This window comes from Semicossyphus pulcher, unplaced genomic scaffold (genome assembly GCF_022749685.1).
Source record: "Semicossyphus pulcher isolate SPU_LCO1_2020_fin unplaced genomic scaffold, fSemPul1.0.p SCAF_10, whole genome shotgun sequence".
Lineage (NCBI taxonomy): Eukaryota > Metazoa > Chordata > Actinopteri > Labriformes > Labridae > Semicossyphus > Semicossyphus pulcher.
Window position 1 is genome coordinate 14,438,190 of NW_027211604.1, and position 16,870 is coordinate 14,455,059.

The window sequence follows — 16,870 nt, forward strand, 5'->3', positions numbered from 1 at the left end:
GGCTACCAGTCCCAATTTCCATGTTTGGGCCATTCTGGGACTTAAACAGGCAACCCTCCGGATCCCAAGGCAAGCCCCTACAGACTGAGCTACTGTCTTGTACATAATACATAATGAATGATTATGTATTTTTTCACGTCTGTTACATAGACTCGATAGAAGAGGGGTCGTTTTACTGTAATGCAGCTAACAGATTTAGGCTAGCAGATTTATGCTTCCTAAAAAATGTGAAACAATGACAACAACTTATCCAAACGTGTCTAAATTACTGAAACTCTTCTACAAATGTGCACGATATGCTCTCAATTTGAGGCTGAGAAGCACAACATGCATCTGGACATTTGTGTGTGTGTGTGTGTGTGTGTGTCCATGTCAGTTTGGACAGCTGTACTTTATCAGTCACGGTTAGGGGAAAATAAACCCAGTCCTTAGCATCAGTCTGATCCCACGGCCCCTGCTGCTCCCTACACATCCAAACACACACACACACACACACACACACACACATGCACACAAACACACACACACACACAGGCAGACTTTTACAACTACTAATCCTGGTAGTTCTGGATAAACTGCACCCTGGTTATCACTGTATTCTGCAGAGGCATGCTGTCTCACATTCATCCCCCCAGCGTCAAAGAAGTGAAATTCTGTGTGAGCACTTAGATAATGATTTGCACGTCAAAACCCAGTTGATTTCTTTTTATAGATATACAGACATCTAGGTTAAAACTTGGATATTCTTTTGGTGGAAACGTGAAAAAAGTTTTCCTTGGAATATTTAACGGATGGCATTCTTTCAAAGTATAATGAGTTAAATGCTACTCATATAAAACAAATAAAATAATATTCAGCCCAATTTCTCCTCCTGTCCACCTCCCTCATCTGTCTAACAGTTGTACCCGTGGAGCAGTGCTGTATTTGTGTTAGTTCTTGTTTCTTGCTGCAGTGCTGACACAGAGAAAAAAAGATGACCTTGCATTCTGCTGGATGGAGCAGGGCTGTCTCATCCTTTTACTTTCACCTTATTTACACAACAGCAGGGGACATGTAGTCTGGACGGAGGCCCAGAGAGAGAGGGAGGAGGGAGAAGGGATGATAAAAGACAAGGAGGGAGTTAATTTAGGTTTTTTAAGGAAATACACAAAGAGAAAGTCAGAAAAACTGAGAGGTTTTGTGAGAAAATCCCAGTTTAAGACTTAATATATTACAATAGGGGGATCAATGTCTTTGCAAAGTGGGTAATGCCACTGCTCTCTCTCTCTAATAAACCCGTCACCAAAAAGGTCTGAGCCTGAAGATTTCACTAAAAAGATGATACAAATTAAGTTTAAAACTAGCTTAACTAATCAACTAATATCCATCAGACTTGTATCTGACGCTCCTGTCAGCACAGCCAGCTGCAAAGTGTTAGCTTTAGCCTCCTTTAGCATGGACTACAGCAGATTTGAACCTAGTTTGTCAACTGATCAAACTGAGGGTAAATCACAGACACGTCATCTGCTTGTTAGCGGTAACCTGATGTAATAATCAGTAGACAAACACTGGGCAAAAGTGAGTCCACCTTGTGATTAAATAAAGTAATTATGAGATGATTCAGGTGGATATAAAGCTGTACTTTTTCCTAATAGCTTTCTATCACATGATGTGTTGTGAGTAGTAAACAGGAAGTAGCATACACAAACACACTGTAGTTACTTCTTTTGACTGTTACATTTAACACAAAGTCACTTTAAGCACTTAATATGGCAGATAGACAAAGAAACTCAGTCTGGCTCACCCTGGCCCGTCGAGCATGGAGATGTGCAGGGGATGAGAGGGACGAGCGGGTCAGTGGTCTGCTGCGGGTCAAAGGTCGAGACGGGCGCCTTGTCAGTTGGTCTAGTTTGTCTTGGTTTGTTTGTCTGGCTGCAGACAGGGCACCCTGAGGAAACAAGACAGTAGGAAGTCAAATGGGTGCAGAAAAGGTTGTTCTGTAGCTCAACTCAAGCACAACTTGAAACTCTGCTATTGGTGGGGAGTGTTTGAAGATATAAGACACTGCTGATGATGTGTCTGCCCTTTTGACATTATGAAAAATTCCCGCTCCCTTATCCAGCCCACCCTCACCTCCTCTGTATCTCCGCTCAGTAACAAATCTGGAAAGTCCATCCTAGCTTGACCTCATGACTCAACTACTGTACCCACTTCAGTGGGAAGGCCCGTCGATGTGCTTCCCGCTCTCCCCTCCCGTCGCACTCTGAACTGATAACATGGATGTGTGTGTAGAGGCGAGTGTGTGTAACTGAAAGTGAAGAAGGAATGGCAAGAATTTTGGTAAACAGTATGTTTTTTTTCTCCGAGAATCCAAGTCTCAAATGCCGACACATAAAGACACATTTCCCTTCATGACAACACACAATGAGTGTCTGTGTAGAAAATTCCCCTTCTGACCCCGTAGATCATTTCCATCACAGAGATGGCATGATACTGTAGCTAATTTCCTAACTATGTGGTCACAGTTAGATAACAACATCAAGGACACTGTGTCCCCAAAACAAAGTACAGTTCTCACTCAAAGTCTGGAAATGTTCTTTTCTAAATTTCTTAATTTGGCTTTAATGCATTACCACATTTCTTGGCTACTCTCAAATAAAGTGGATTGTTTATTTGCAGTTTTTTTCTTTCCTATTTTTCTCATTGAACAACCAGGAATATAACAGTTCAAAGTCCATCAATCTGTAGAGTCTACAGCTGTGGTCATCTCTTTGTTCCCAGGGTCCATTGTTCACTAACATTGTAAAACAAAACAGGACTTTGTTCAAAGTTTAATTTAAAAAAGACAAAGGGAGTCGAATGTTTCAAATGCAGGTAAAAATACATTCAGGCACTGTGGAGCTATCAATGTCTAAATCAAGCCCGCAGATTTGAGGGTGTAGGTTTCAAGGAGTATAAATAAGCTAAACATGTGAAGTACAAAAATAAACATTACTTAGAACATACAACCATTTGTAAGGTCTCCATAGGACATTAGCACCCTGCCAACATGGATAAACTCCCCTCCTGCTAGCTTCTTTGTAAAGCTGTGAGCTAGTTTGTTGTTTCTTTGAGCTGAATGCTTATGTTCGCATGCTAACATGGATAAACTCCCCTCCTGCTAGCTTCTTTGTAAAGCTGTGGGCTAGTTTGTTGTTGCTTTGAGCTGAATGCTTATGTTCGCATGCCAACATGGATAAACTCCCCTCCTGCTAGCTTCTTTGTAAAGCTGTGAGCTAGTTTGTTGTTTCTTTGAGCTGAATGCTTATGTTCGCATGCTAACATGGATAAACTCCCCTTCTACTAGCTTCTTTGTAAAGCTGTGAGCTAGTTTGTTGTTTCTTTGAGCTGAATGCTTATGTTCGCATGCTAACATGGATAAATTCCCCTTCTACTAGCTTCTTTGTAAAGCTGTGAGCTAGTTTGTTGTTGCTTTGAGCTGAATGCTAATGTTTGCATGCTAACAGGCAAACAAAAACATTGCTAACATGCTGATGTTTCACAAGTGTAACTTCTGCTGTGTTCATATCTTAGTATTAGCGTGTCAGCATGCTAACATTAGCTAACCATTACCTAACTACCACTAAACAAACATTAAAGTTGAGGCTAGCAGGAATGCTAATACTTGTTGTAAACGGAAGTATCGGGCACAACAAAATTTTTACTTCATGATGGCATTAAATGACAGGAATGTCTGTAGGCTACAAAATTCCTTCTAATTGTTGTTGAGAATTGAGCTATGATGCCAGCATTGCTATAAAAGACATTAATCATTAATCAAGGGGCTTTTTTCATGTAGAATAAGAGAGGGAGGGGTCGGTTGATATTGTCTTATTAGAAGATAGTGAGAGAGGAATTTAGAAAATATTTTTTTCTGCATTTTCCATATTAAGGCCAACGACAAAAAGTTTATTGTTAAAGCAGCAGGATAGATAAAGAGGCTGTGTTGCTTAGAGGAATACCTTTAGGGTATTTAGGAGGAAGTTCTGATATCAAACCACTGAATTCAAAGTCAAACAATTCCTCCTCGGCCCTGCACCCAACCCTGAATGCCTTTTACCATCCCAAAAAAGAGAAACAGTCACGCTTTACTGTGCTAGGCTAAGGTCATTTCATCTTCATTACCCTATAAATATCTGACATTTTTGGAATAAATGGCGCCTTTTGCTCCTCCTTCACTATACAAAAGCAACTAGACTGAACATTAGTAGTGAATTACATGTCTTTTATTGATCACCATGGTGTTTCACTGCACAAAAATCTGTCCTCAGGGCAAATAAAATGGACTTTAGTTTAACATAAAAATACATGACACTGAATGTGATGCACAGAGCATGAAGTGTCTGTTCTGCTGCGGTTTTACAGGCTTGCCAGGCAGTTTGATTAAGATTATCTTTAACAGCCTTTTTATAAGAATTCCTAAAGTTCTGTGCTGTTGGTTTAAGAGCTATTTGAGGTTTCCAGATTTACACTTGCGAAGCATAATGAGGCAGCTGGAACGCCATCTGAGAGCAGGGCAGCACAGGAGCTATTTACACACCTCATTCTTCTTGCAGAAATTATGTTAAATAATCCTTTAAAATAACAGTATAGACTGGAGTGAGCTCAGCTCATACTATCTGTGGTTTCAGGAGGATAAATGCAGTTTCCAGATGGATGCCATATGAGTCTGAAACATACTGATTTATAAAAGGCTTTAATGGTGGAAAAACAACAGGCTTGGAGACCATCCAAACTATTATTTTTAATTAATCTGCCCCATATTGAACAGGAGGAGAGACTGCAAGCGTGGCAACCTATTCCCCTGAGTAGGCTCTCTGTCTAACGTGTGTGGTACGCTGCATGATGACTCAATGGTAAATTCTGCATGAGAGCGTCTGGCCATAAACTGTATGGGTGTAAAGTATTGTTTAAAAAGGATTTGTTAAGCTGCTGTGATGTCAGAGAAGACTTTTAAAACTGCACATTTCCCGGATTCTTTACGATTAAAAGAAGTCTGCTCTTGCTAAAGCACTTAGGGTCAAGCCTTCTTAAAGCACTACATGGATGAATGCGACCTGACTTGATGTAAATGTACTCGACTCACATTGGCGCTCTGCTGCTCCTCATCAGCAATGGCCTGGTCTGATTGCAAGGAATTAGCGCTTTGGACTTCCTGATTCCCCTCATTGAGGTGATCCAACTTCTTCATCAGCAGGGTCATGGAATCACACGCAGCAGCCTGAAAGACACACACAAACACACGTGTAAATATGGCTCAATAAGAGCAAACTCTTGGTCTAGCCTCACACTGAGGCCTGTCAGGTATGTTGGAGAAATCTGCTCTTCCTCATCCACCTACACCGTCCTTCACTGCCTCGAGGCTCCTTGCATATATTTATTGAGCTTTTCAGCCCGGCACACAGCGTCCCCCGCACTGTGGAGGAGGTGACACCTTCTTGGTGAGACTATCAAAGAGCGAGGATGACATAAGCTTTCAATAGAAGAGAAGTACTGAAGTTAAAGATAAAGACAGATGCTACTGATGAATAAACTGTAGACAAACAGCAAAGTGGCCAAGTTATGTAAGCGTGTTTTTATTATCAGTCCATTCCATACAGCGCACATGCACATAACTCTCTTTCCCTCTCTTTCCCTCTCCACCCATTGGTCACGGGCTCTGACTGAGACACTTGTTCACTCTCCTTCCAGGAAATGAACAAACTGCTTTGTTTCTGAGCTCCACTGCCAATCCCAGAGTCCCAGAGGCTGATAGCAGCACATAGGGCCCCTTTGAGGAGCTTGAAGTCCAAAAACAGCCCCCTCACTCACACACATATATGCATGGACACAAGTATGCCCACGCCTACCCACTCATCCACCCAGGCACACACACACAAACACACCCTTCTGTCCACTCCCATTCCCAAAGCCATCATGTTGACCAGTTCAAAAAATATCTGCAGTAACAGCTCTGGCATTAAAGCCGTTTCCTGTGTGTTGCAGCCCCCACATCTCCAGATTCCTACACACAGGAACACAGAGGGCTGTCTATGTGCAGCAGGGTGCTATTTTTACCCTCACTGTGGGGGACAGAGTCAGGGTGAGGGGAGAACACAGGGAGTGGAGGCTTTTCAGTGGCATGACTGACTGCAAACATGAACATACTCTTATGCACACGATCACGTACACACGCTGGCACTCACTTACTCTTGCCAGCAGAGCGTTCCCAAAGTTCATGAAATGTTAATGGGCTTCTGTCAGAGTATTTACGGAGGATGGAGCTCTTAATGCATCACTATATCTCTGCTACAAGACCATTTCATTAGCCTACTGCTCTGAACTGTCTCTGAGAGGCTAAAACCCCTATTATAGTGATATGTAAGTCTAAGCATTAATAACTTAAGAAGTGTGTAAGAGTGCTCTGATTCAATACCTTTCACTTCATGTCAGCACTTTCACTGTAGCTAATAATTATGCTGACAACTTCTATGGAGGGAAGTAGAGTACTGTGAAATTATGTGTTCATTTTCTTCACCTAAATCTTGATTAAATCATTAACAATGTATTTTAATCTTTCTTTACTCAAAGACAAGATACACTTGCAATAGCAGATTGTTTTTTGGTCACTCGATATGAACTCTGGCCTGGCATACCATAGATCACTTTGAGGGGACTTGCTAGCATACAACTGCTAATACACACATCTAGCAGAAACTGAGCAACATATAATTAATTTGAAGTTGTGTTTCAGATAACATGATAAATGTAAGCCCAATATTCACTCTCTTTTAGCTCTGTTTTGGTCTACACCAACTCGAGAAATATCTGTCTTTAGCTAGCTATTTAGCTACTATGTTCATTAGCTAGGTGCTAACTGTGTCTGTCTGCAGTTTGGTGCTGAGCAGGGAGCGCACAGTGGGGTTTATCTTCAAAGCTATAAGAGCAGCCTGGATCAAAACACTTAATTCTTGAGTATTTTCTGTGGGTGTATCACTATGTACACGTTTTTACATGTATTTGAATGTCTTGGTATTGTGAATTATTGGTTATAGATGCAAAGACTAAGTGCGTTCTGGAACTGAAACAAACCATCAACCAAGAACCATGACCAAAATAGCGTTTAAGGAGCTCAACATTTAATACTGAGGAGTGAGGAATGTTATCTGCCTCCATCATTATAAACACAACAATCAACTGGATCTGAATATAGCAGGAACAGGAAATCTCTGGTGCAGTTGTCCTGTATGAAGTAGTGGACATGTGCTGTGCTAGCAATTTGGTCGAAGCGAGCAGAAGTAGCTTCACTTTGGTTATCCTCAAGATAATAAAAAAAAAGCATGCAGCGTAAATATAAACTCTGGAAATTACAGTAATTAAATATCATATTTTACTTTATGTCTCCTGGACTGAAAAATGTATCTTTATTTTACTCGAGTTGGTAAGAAAGGCTTAATTGGTTGAGACAGTGTCCGCCCAAGGGCCAAATAACCCATGACTGAGTCAAAACACAGACAGAACTTTGACAAAAAAAAAAAGGTGTCGCGATACAGGCTTTGAGTGTTACAGCCAAGTTTGTAAGACCAAAACTTGGCTTTAAATGCAGCAATTTGTGTAAATTCCTCAAATAATTTAATTTGGCAGAGTTGTAACCCACATTGTGGAGTGTGACGAAACAGTCTGAACCAAGATATTCCAAGAATGCGGAGCCACAATGGGGCCTCTTTGACTTAACAGGTATTCAAATGAGCTCTGGCCTGAGCCTGTCAATAAGTGACTTTAAAAGCTCCTCGGTCAAAACTCTACGCCACAGAAAGAACGCGGGGCGAGTAAATCCTTTCATTTCAGTCCAGGAGGGCAGAACAGTGCGGTGTGCCAGAGCGCCGTTATGAGAACGTGCCAGAGACCGAGGGCTGCTCTGACAGGTGTGAGAACACAGTCAGGGGCACGCTCTCACTGAAGGATGCCCGCTGGTGCAATGCATGCTGGGAGACGGAGATGCCAGACCGGGGCAAGGGGAAAATGGAGGAATTTATGATTGAAGATATGGCTGCCATAATATTCCTTTTTCATATTCATTTGTTGACAGAAAAGACAAACATGAACGATTCAAAAGGAGGAGAGGACGCTGACATGTGACAGAGATGCCGGGCCTGACGCACAATGTGACTGATGCCCTCGGTTATATTTTTCATGGTCGGTAATGAAGCATTTGTAAATTCTAATGAATTCAAATTGCTACTATTTACACTGGACCGCCAACTTAACAAAATCTAATGGCAACAAAGTGTAGTCAAGCGCAAACAGGCTCACGCTGTACAGGTAAAAACCTTCTAACAACAACTTGCTGCCCTCTAGTGGTGGAGGTTCGCTGTTTCAAAACACTTACTGAGGGCAGTTTGCAATGGTGGGAGGAGTATTATCAGATCATTTACAAATACCTCAAGTCCTACATTTAAAATCCTTGAGTAAAATTACTGATGAATTCTCATTAAAGTTTACTAAATGTATCATAGTTAAATTACTTAATCTGTAGTAAAATATCCCCTGTGACTAATGTGTTATTACTATATATGACATTAAGAGTTAATGCAGTAATAATGATAATGCAGGGTTATTTTTAATCAACAATACACTACAAGAAATGTTCGTGTTCTAGCTGGTCAACGTTGTTTTTACTATGTCATACATTAGACTGGAGCTGAATGGCTGCCAACCTACACAGTCACAGGGTGCATTTGAGAGGTTTTAAGATGATAGAGGGGAGAGAAAAAGACGATAAAAACAAATGTCTTTAGACGTTTTGTAAGATCCAAAGCCAAAAAGGTTTTGAAGCACCAGCAGCATCGTGCCATCTTAAACTGCTAGGAACTAGATAGATAGACAGACAGACAGATAAATAGATAGATAGATAGGTAGATAGATAGATAGATAGATAGACAGATAGATAGATAGATAGATAGACAGATAGATAGATAGATAGATAGATAGATAGATAGATAGATCTAGATGAGCTAATGTACTTAGTTACCTTTCACTGCTGAGAGTTTGACATGTCAAAGCAGGTGAATATAATAAAAATAGAACAGAGCCATCGTTAGCGTTATTACTAACAGCTGTGCTTTTCCATTAAACAATAAAAGTGCCTGCAGTTCATTTTAACAGAAACATTTAGCAAGTGAAGGGTTTTCTGTCTCAGTTCTACACACTTCGTTGACGCTCATGCTGTTGTGCTTTTCCTACCTGCTGTCCATTGTTCTGCCCAGCTTCCTCTTCCTCCTGGCTACCTGTGAACTCAGGTTTTTCCTTCTTGGTTGGCTTTTGCCCCCTCGATGCAGCGCTGCTAGGCTGGGCATCCTGTCTCTTCCTCGAGCACTTCCTGTTCCTGCTCAAGTTTCTACGGCGACGACTGACCAGGAATTCCTTATATTGTGATGTCTCAGGAAAGTCATCGTCGTCGTCATCGTCACCCTCTCCCTCTTCGGCTGTGGATGAGGAGGACTCACAACTATCAGAGCTGTAGTTATCATTAGTCAAGAGTCTGCAATCATAGTCACGGAACACAATGGCACTTGGCTTGTGTTTCACTATTCTTAGCTGGTCCGATGAGGAGTCCTCTACTGCATTAACACATGCTGGAAGATGGTTGCAGCTACTTTCATCCAGGGCTTGGGAAATGGCAGAATGAGGCTCATCTTCTTCCTGCTGAGGTAATTTAGCTCCACAAGGCTTAAAACACTCTCCCTCATTCTGAGAGTCGCTCTGAATATCAGCTTGACAGCCCGTGTCTGTGTCTGAACTCTGGCTGCGCTCACAGTGTCCATTCTGCTGTAAATCCAGCGTAGCTGTATCACAGGGTGAACTGATGTCCATCTTCAGCTGCTTCCATCTCTGAGCATGACTGACCGCAGGATTCAGAGCACAGTGTAGCAGAGGTACAGGTTCAGACATGGCTCTCAGGTAAGGCCAGGAGGGGAACTTGACCATGCAGGTCATGCAAAGAAACACCCACAGCCTGGAGGTGAATGTGCCTGTTAGGCTGCTGCTGAACAGGCAAAGCAGCTACCGGACCTTCATGCATTACTAGGGATCCTGTCGTCTTCACTACAGTCTTTTATATTAAGTACAATAGTGGGTGATTTAGTCTGATGAACAATCAGTTAACGTAGAGCTGCTACAGTGAGAGGATGAATGTCCCAGGAAATTCCTTTGATACCTGCGCTAGAGAGAGACAAATAGATTCATGTTCACACATCTGCATAATAAAGAATACATGCACGTACAATCCAGTGTAATTTGCTTCTGTCAATGGATGAATATGTCTGGATTTAAGTTTGGATGTGCTTACAGGCTGCTGCTGCTGCTTAGACAGGTTTATCTTCAATATCAGTCAATCAGTCATTTTCCTCTTACACATTAGAAAACGTCATTTATTTTTTTTGCAAACTGCTTTCAGTGTAATTTCCTCCCCTGAAAACACTGACATTAGTGCTAGATGTTTTTTAAATGTGATTTATAGGGCCAAAACATCACAAATGGGTCACCAAAGTCTCTCTTCACAAAATCCTCACACCGTTCTCAAACTCTCAGACTTTTTTTCTGCATTTTTGCTCAAACACTGTTTTTTCCTGGTGGATATTTTTGGCTGCAGCCAACACACCCTTTCCTTGCCGGGCATGGCTTCTTTGTCTTTCAAACACAAAGTGCCCTTTAAAATTTGGTTTAAATCCCAAAACTGTATAAAACAGGCAGTATGTGCGTGTAAAACACACTATTTATTTCCATTAAGAGTTTAATTCTGCTCACTTGCAAACAAAGAGTCATATTTCCCATTGTGTAAAGGTCATGTGACAACTTGTAACACAGAACTTCATAACATCTATAGGTCAAAAAAATATTCAGTATTTCCACATAGAAGCTTTTGTAAGTCTGACGTCTTTTTAACAAGATATTTTAGGCAATAGCCGGTGCATTATAAAGATGATAAAGATATATTCATATTTCAACATACCGGACATTTTTGTGTCATCCAAGAAGTTGTGTCATCCACGAGTACATCAGAAGAAGCATTATGACAGACCGGGAGGTAACTCAGGTGTCCGGCTCCGTTCCTCCACGCTGCACATTGCTGACAGAACAGAACGAGTGGGTTTACTTCTGGAAAGATATGAAATGCTGTGAGGGGAGGAGAGAGAAGGAAAGGGGTGAGGAATTATTTTCCCTCCTACATTACCTCAGCAAGAAGACAGAGAGGTCCACAGGCAGGTGTTTGAGCTGTGTGTGTGTGTGTGTGTGTGTGTGTGTGTGTGTGTGTCAAAGGAGTGTGACTGTTGTTTTCCATGTGAATGTAAGCATGTGCAAGACAGTAAAAGGATTTGCAATCAAAGCTCATTTAATAAAAAGCTGTGTGATCTAACTGATTAATAGGCTATTAGTACTTTAGACTAGACTTTGATTTAGAGGCTTGGGGTCTGTAGTGCACCTTCCTCCCCCTCCCTGTTCCTCTCTTTGACTCATTGCTGTATAATATGTCTCCAGGCGAAGGATTTTTCACTTCAGAAGCACATTCCTCGACTACACATGAGGTAATGCTTTAAACGTGTTCTTATCCTCTCCAAATCTCCCTTAGTTCATTTATAACAACAGCAAAGCTGTAAGCCTCGATCAACAAGAATGGAGTTAAGGTCCTCAGAAAGCTGTCAGTGAGCTGAGGAATTCCTCAGGTTCGCCAGCAAACACTGAATTCTATGTTTTTGTCGGGAATGTCTTTGGTCAGGAGTGAAGACATGCAATTTGTATGTTAGCTTTGAGGCTGGCTCTGCTTGTTGAGGCCTGTTTGACCCTCAAGGTCCTGGGGAGAAGAGATCTGGTCAAGGTGGAGGGCGAACGAAGAGTTCAGAGTTAGTCGTAGTGTTTTTCAATAACATTTGAAAAACTGAGCAACTTTTAGTTTTCTCAAATCAAAAGATCCTCATGATAAACTCACCACTTATCTTGTTATGACTTGCATTCTTCGTCTGCTTGGGGACGAACAGCTGATGGTTTTCACAACAAGGTACTCGGTCTATAACTGTGAAAAGAGAGCCAAACTCCATTGAAAGTTTTTTGGGGGATAAATGATCCATTAAATACCTTTACTCCCTGTTATGTAAAATAGAACGCAGAGCATCAGCACAAGTTGATCTGTCAGGTGACTGATAAAAAACACACTTATTCATGAGTGCAATTTAATCTTATGAATGAACTTGATAAGTTCTCTCGCTTGAATGGATTTGAAAAATCACCCCCACCTGTCCCAGATGTTACACCGATGTTCCACATTGCTGCCATGATGGATGCATATCAATTTAGCTCAAACCCATATTTCAACACAAGCTACGCCAACCTGCAGAGACACGCTCCTCCATATATAACATTCCTGTCATGGAGAGGTATAGTTACCTGGGTCGGGCTGAAGAGAAGCAGGGTGAAGGAAAAGGAAGACACGGTGAGATTTGACAGGTTGATACAGTATACTCACAATAAAACAATTAGAGAAATGAAAAAGGAAGATAGCTTAGGTTTGTTAACATTGTCTTTTTAACTCATTAAAGAGGAAAGCACATACAAAGTTAAACAACTATAATAATGGAATATGTTAAATTCCTGTTTGTTGTTAGGGTGTGAAGGTGAATGCATTATGTGTGAAGTTAGTTTTCTGCATTGGCATAAATCAGAAAGTTGGATTGTCATATTAGAGAGGCCATTTAAAAAGACCCCCTGTACAAAAACTACACCTTTTTTTGTTATGCCATAGCGTGAGAGCAATAGTGACATGTTGAGCCTTTGTTTTGGGAGCATGGGATTAACTATGCAACATTCTTTGGTTGTACCAGACTGTTTCTATATAGCCTTGCTGTCTTCAGTGTAAACAACTGTAAAAGATGCAATCCACTCAACGTATTACATATATGATGCAGCCATATAACCCTGCAGAAAAAAATAGCTGTTATGTTCCTTTTAGTCCCTTGTGCTTTATGTCAACTGGACAAGTTATCTGGAACAGGTCTGTCCTTGTTTGTTGACGCACAAATCTCTACAATACTTTCACATTACAGCAGAAATCATGTAAGAGCGTCACTTCGGCAGATCAATTCCTGAGGCACATGTTCAAGCACAAAGATTTGGGACAAGCTAAACCCCACAAGGATAATATACAAGAAATTAAATATATTTAAAAAAAACATTTAAATACATACCTCAGCTACTTTAAAACGTCACTGTCCAGATGTTATCACATAAGAGACCATATTTAAATGAATATATTCACAGTGTTCTTGGTTTTCACGATGAAAAGTAGGATTTAACACTCGCCTTTTGCAGTTTTGACCGTTTCCACTTACCGTAGAAAAACCGGAAACAGAAGCGCGGAATGATATTTCGCGGGAGAATCGCTGGTGAAAGGCTGTGTGCTGTCAACATTGACGATAACAGTTTCTAAAATCATAAAACAATGAGTTTGTGGGTGGACAAATATCGACCGACTTCCCTCGGGAAACTGGACTATCATAAAGATCAAGCGACTCAGCTGAAAAACCTGGTATGAGAGTGAAATTCATGCACGCTAACTGTGTATTCAAACTATAGTTAGCATTAGCATAATACTTAATAGCTGTATATTATTAGCTATTAGTACTTAAAGATATTTTTAGTGTTAATATCATTTGAGAAGCAACCTGAGGTAAGGTAGCCTGTCTGTGGTAGCATTGTCCAACATATTCAACCTGCTTTGGGGTATTTTAATGTTACCCAATATGATGCCCAATACGTTGTCATTTAAGTGCCTTAATTTCAAGGTAAATCTAACATTGCACTTCCGTTTTCGTAGGGTTTACTTTCATATAATGTGGCTTATGGGCAAACAAAGGGAAATAATGACGTTTGGATCTTATACAGGTTATGAGGTTTAAGCAAATTAAGTCAACGCCACTATTAATTTTTGTTCCAGGTTCAATGTGGCGACTTCCCTCACCTGTTGGTGTACGGTCCGTCCGGTGCGGGGAAGAAGACCCGCATCATGTGTCTGCTGAGGGAGCTGTATGGAGCCGGGGTGGAGAAGCTTCGTATAGAGCATCAGACCATCGTGGTGAGAGGGGAATTATTGAAAGACCCCATAAACAAGCATATAACTGCCTTACATTATACAGTACATCACCAACGTGCCGTTTCTCTATTTCTTTATGAGTTCATAATTAAAATGTGATATTAAGGCTGAGTTGCATCTTTAATTTGTGTTTCTCTTCTCCAGGCTCCCTCAAAGAAGAAAATTGAAATCAACACAATAGCCAGCAACTACCACTTGGAAGTCAACCCAAGGTAACTACTACTGTACTGTTATACTGCACTTTCATACAGTTTGGAAGTACTTGTGCTGAGTATTCCACGTCGTATCAGAATAACTTGTACCTTTTATTTGACAGCTACAGCAGTAGCAGCAGTTTCTGTAGCAGAAAAAAATGCTATTTTAATTACAGTTGGACTTGAGTATTTCTGTTGTTTATCATACAGTGATGCTGGAAACCAGGACCGTGTGGTGATTCAAGAGCTGATTAAAACTGTGGCTCAGTCTCAGCAGATCCAGACGAGCACCCAGAGAGAGTTCAAAGGTAAGAAATACAAACATCCCTTTGTGACTGTTTGTCATATCAATGCTGGTCCATGTTAAGAGCTATGGTCTTTGTTATTTTCTTTCACTGATGCCACCCTTTTGCCCTGTGCATCCATTAAATCACACTGTCACGCTTGTATTAATTTGTACACTTTATCTCCCAGTCGTGTTGCTAACAGAGGTGGACAGACTCACAAAGGACGCTCAGCACGCTCTGCGTCGCACAATGGAAAAGTACATGGCAACGTGTCGTCTTATCCTCTGCTCTACCTCTACCTCCAAAGTCATCGGGCCAATCAGGAGCCGTTGTCTAGCTATCAGAGTTCCTCTGCCGAGCACAGAAGAGGCAAGAAGGATGACATTGTTCAGGGCATATTAGAATGCTTCAGATTTGCTGCGAACACTAAATCACATTCGCCTCTTTTTTCTTGTCTGTGTGTTTTCCTGTTTGCCAGGTCTGTACTGTTCTGACGTCGGTCTGTAAAAAGGAGGGTCTGCTCCTCCCACCTGAACTCGCCAAGCTAATCACTGAGAAGTCTGGTCGCAACCTTCGCAAAGCCCTGTTGATGTGCGAGGCCTGCAGAGTGCAGCAGTAAGTTGTCCCAAAACATGTTATCATTCCGCCACAGCATTATCTGTGGATTAGCATGGTATATAAACAAATGAGTATCTGCTTATTCAGCCTCTGCTAATCTCTTTCTAGGTATCCATTCTCATCGGACCAAGATGTCCCGGAGACGGACTGGGAGGTGTACGTCAGAGAAACGGCTAACGCTATTGTCAGCCAGCAGAGCCCTCAGAGGTAGGGGAGGCCGAAAGAGGAGGTTTAGCTGCTTCTGTTAGCAACTAAAGAAAACAAATCAGACAAAGGATAAATCAATGTCCGTCTTTGATCCAGGTTGTTGGAGGTTCGGGCCAGGCTGTACGAACTGCTGACTCACTGCATCCCTCCTGACATCATCATGAAGGTACCGTTTGCTTCACCTCATCTCAGAGACAGTTTGCAGTGATCCCTTTTAAAGTATGAAGTTGTAATTTTCCTCATCTATTCCTCCAACAGGGTCTGGTTACAGAGTTGTTGAGTAACTGCGATGGGCAGCTGAAGACAGAGGTGGCCCACATGGCAGCCTACTACGAACACAGACTGCAGCTGGGCAGCAAAGCTATCTACCACCTGGAGGCCTTTGTGGCCAAGTTCATGGCCATCTACAAGAAGTTCATGGAGGACGGTCTGGATGCCATGATGTTTTAAAGCTAGATGGACTTCATACAGATTTACTCCTGTTAGGCATGGTGGTCACACTGACCCAGCAAAGCCCACAATGACTATTGATCACCTTGCAGTTTGTGGCTTCATGGATTATTGCCCAAAACGTTAGCACTGCACCCATTTTCAATCCTTGAACTGTCACTCTAGTGGTGTTAAATACTGAATCCAAACAGAGGAATTGTGATGTTAGCAGGCAATGATTAGTATTCAAGCACGAGATATGCCTTCCTAAAAAAATCGACATAATAAATATCTTTGTTTGCAGCATTCGTCTGGTGTTGCTTTTCAGACATATGTATTTGGATTTTATCACCACGAACAGACAACAGTCCTTGCTTTATCCTTTCCTCCTGAAACCATGATGAGGAGCTTGACAAGAGCGGAAGGGTATTACATAACACAACGCTGCCTACAGCTCTATCTAATGTGTGTAAGAGCCTGAAAACAAGGGGGCAGGATTAATGCAACAAAGGTTTCAAGCCTGAATCTAACCAGGGGTGATAATTGGGTTTAATACACGTGAAAAAAAAAAGTGTAGGCGTTTGTTTTTGTCGGTCTCTTGTTTAAAAAATGTATTGTGCATTAAGGACAGAAACAAACAGGCACGAACAGTTGCTGAAAGAAAAGAACAAAAGGTCGGCGGTTTAGCTAGCCATGTGTCCTTCCCCCTTTCAAACGCTATCCACTGTCCTTTCACTTAATAAAGGCCAAAAAAAATATATAGAAGAATAAGCATTTGCCCTTTGATATGACGTGTCAAACCATCCAGGCAGATGCGAACATGATGTCAGCTGTAAAATGTACTTTCCTTAGGCGTCCTTCTCTGGATTACCTCCCTTGGTTCTATGGGGGAAATTGCCTTGGTGGCATGTTGTAGTGCAGGAGGACTCGAATACAAACTAATGACGAGTCTTAACTGATCATATGCAGCATTTGTGAAATAATTTCAAAAATAA

General features: G+C 41.5%; 2 protein-coding genes across 2 annotated transcripts in view; one reads left to right on the top strand and one right to left on the bottom strand.

Moving 5' to 3' along the window:
* Positions 1-9,948, bottom strand: part of LOC138596894 (stAR-related lipid transfer protein 13-like) — a 53,593-nt gene extending 43,645 nt beyond the window's left edge. Inside the window, exons 1-3 of the mRNA XM_069668354.1 lie at positions 9,241-9,948; positions 5,105-5,239; positions 1,784-1,927 (exon numbers count right to left, since the gene is read on the bottom strand). Of these exons, the coding sequence (XP_069524455.1) occupies positions 1,784-1,927; positions 5,105-5,239; positions 9,241-9,948 (987 nt within the window). The remainder of the gene's footprint in view (positions 1-1,783; positions 1,928-5,104; positions 5,240-9,240) is intronic.
* Positions 9,949-13,432: 3,484 nt separating this feature from the next.
* rfc3 (replication factor C (activator 1) 3) lies at positions 13,433-16,855 on the top strand. Its single transcript, XM_069674279.1, has 9 exons — positions 13,433-13,576; positions 13,985-14,122; positions 14,285-14,352; positions 14,545-14,642; positions 14,809-14,990; positions 15,100-15,236; positions 15,348-15,446; positions 15,543-15,612; positions 15,705-16,855. The coding sequence occupies exons 1-9, from the start codon at positions 13,490-13,492 to the stop codon at positions 15,894-15,896; spliced, it is 1,071 nt and encodes a 356-aa protein (XP_069530380.1). The 5' UTR covers positions 13,433-13,489; the 3' UTR covers positions 15,897-16,855.
* The last annotated feature ends 15 nt before the right edge of the window (positions 16,856-16,870 follow it).

Bases quoted from the DNA above. Each gene is read 5' to 3' on its own strand.
- rfc3 (XM_069674279.1), top strand. From the start codon at position 13,490: ATGAGTTTGTGGGTGGACAAATATCGACCGACTTCCCTCGGGAAACTG. The intron at 13,577-13,984 runs GTATGAGAGTGA...TTTTTGTTCCAG, and splicing joins CGACTCAGCTGAAAAACCTG to GTTCAATGTGGCGACTTCCC. The intron at 14,643-14,808 runs GTAAGAAATACA...TTTATCTCCCAG, and splicing joins CACCCAGAGAGAGTTCAAAG to TCGTGTTGCTAACAGAGGTG.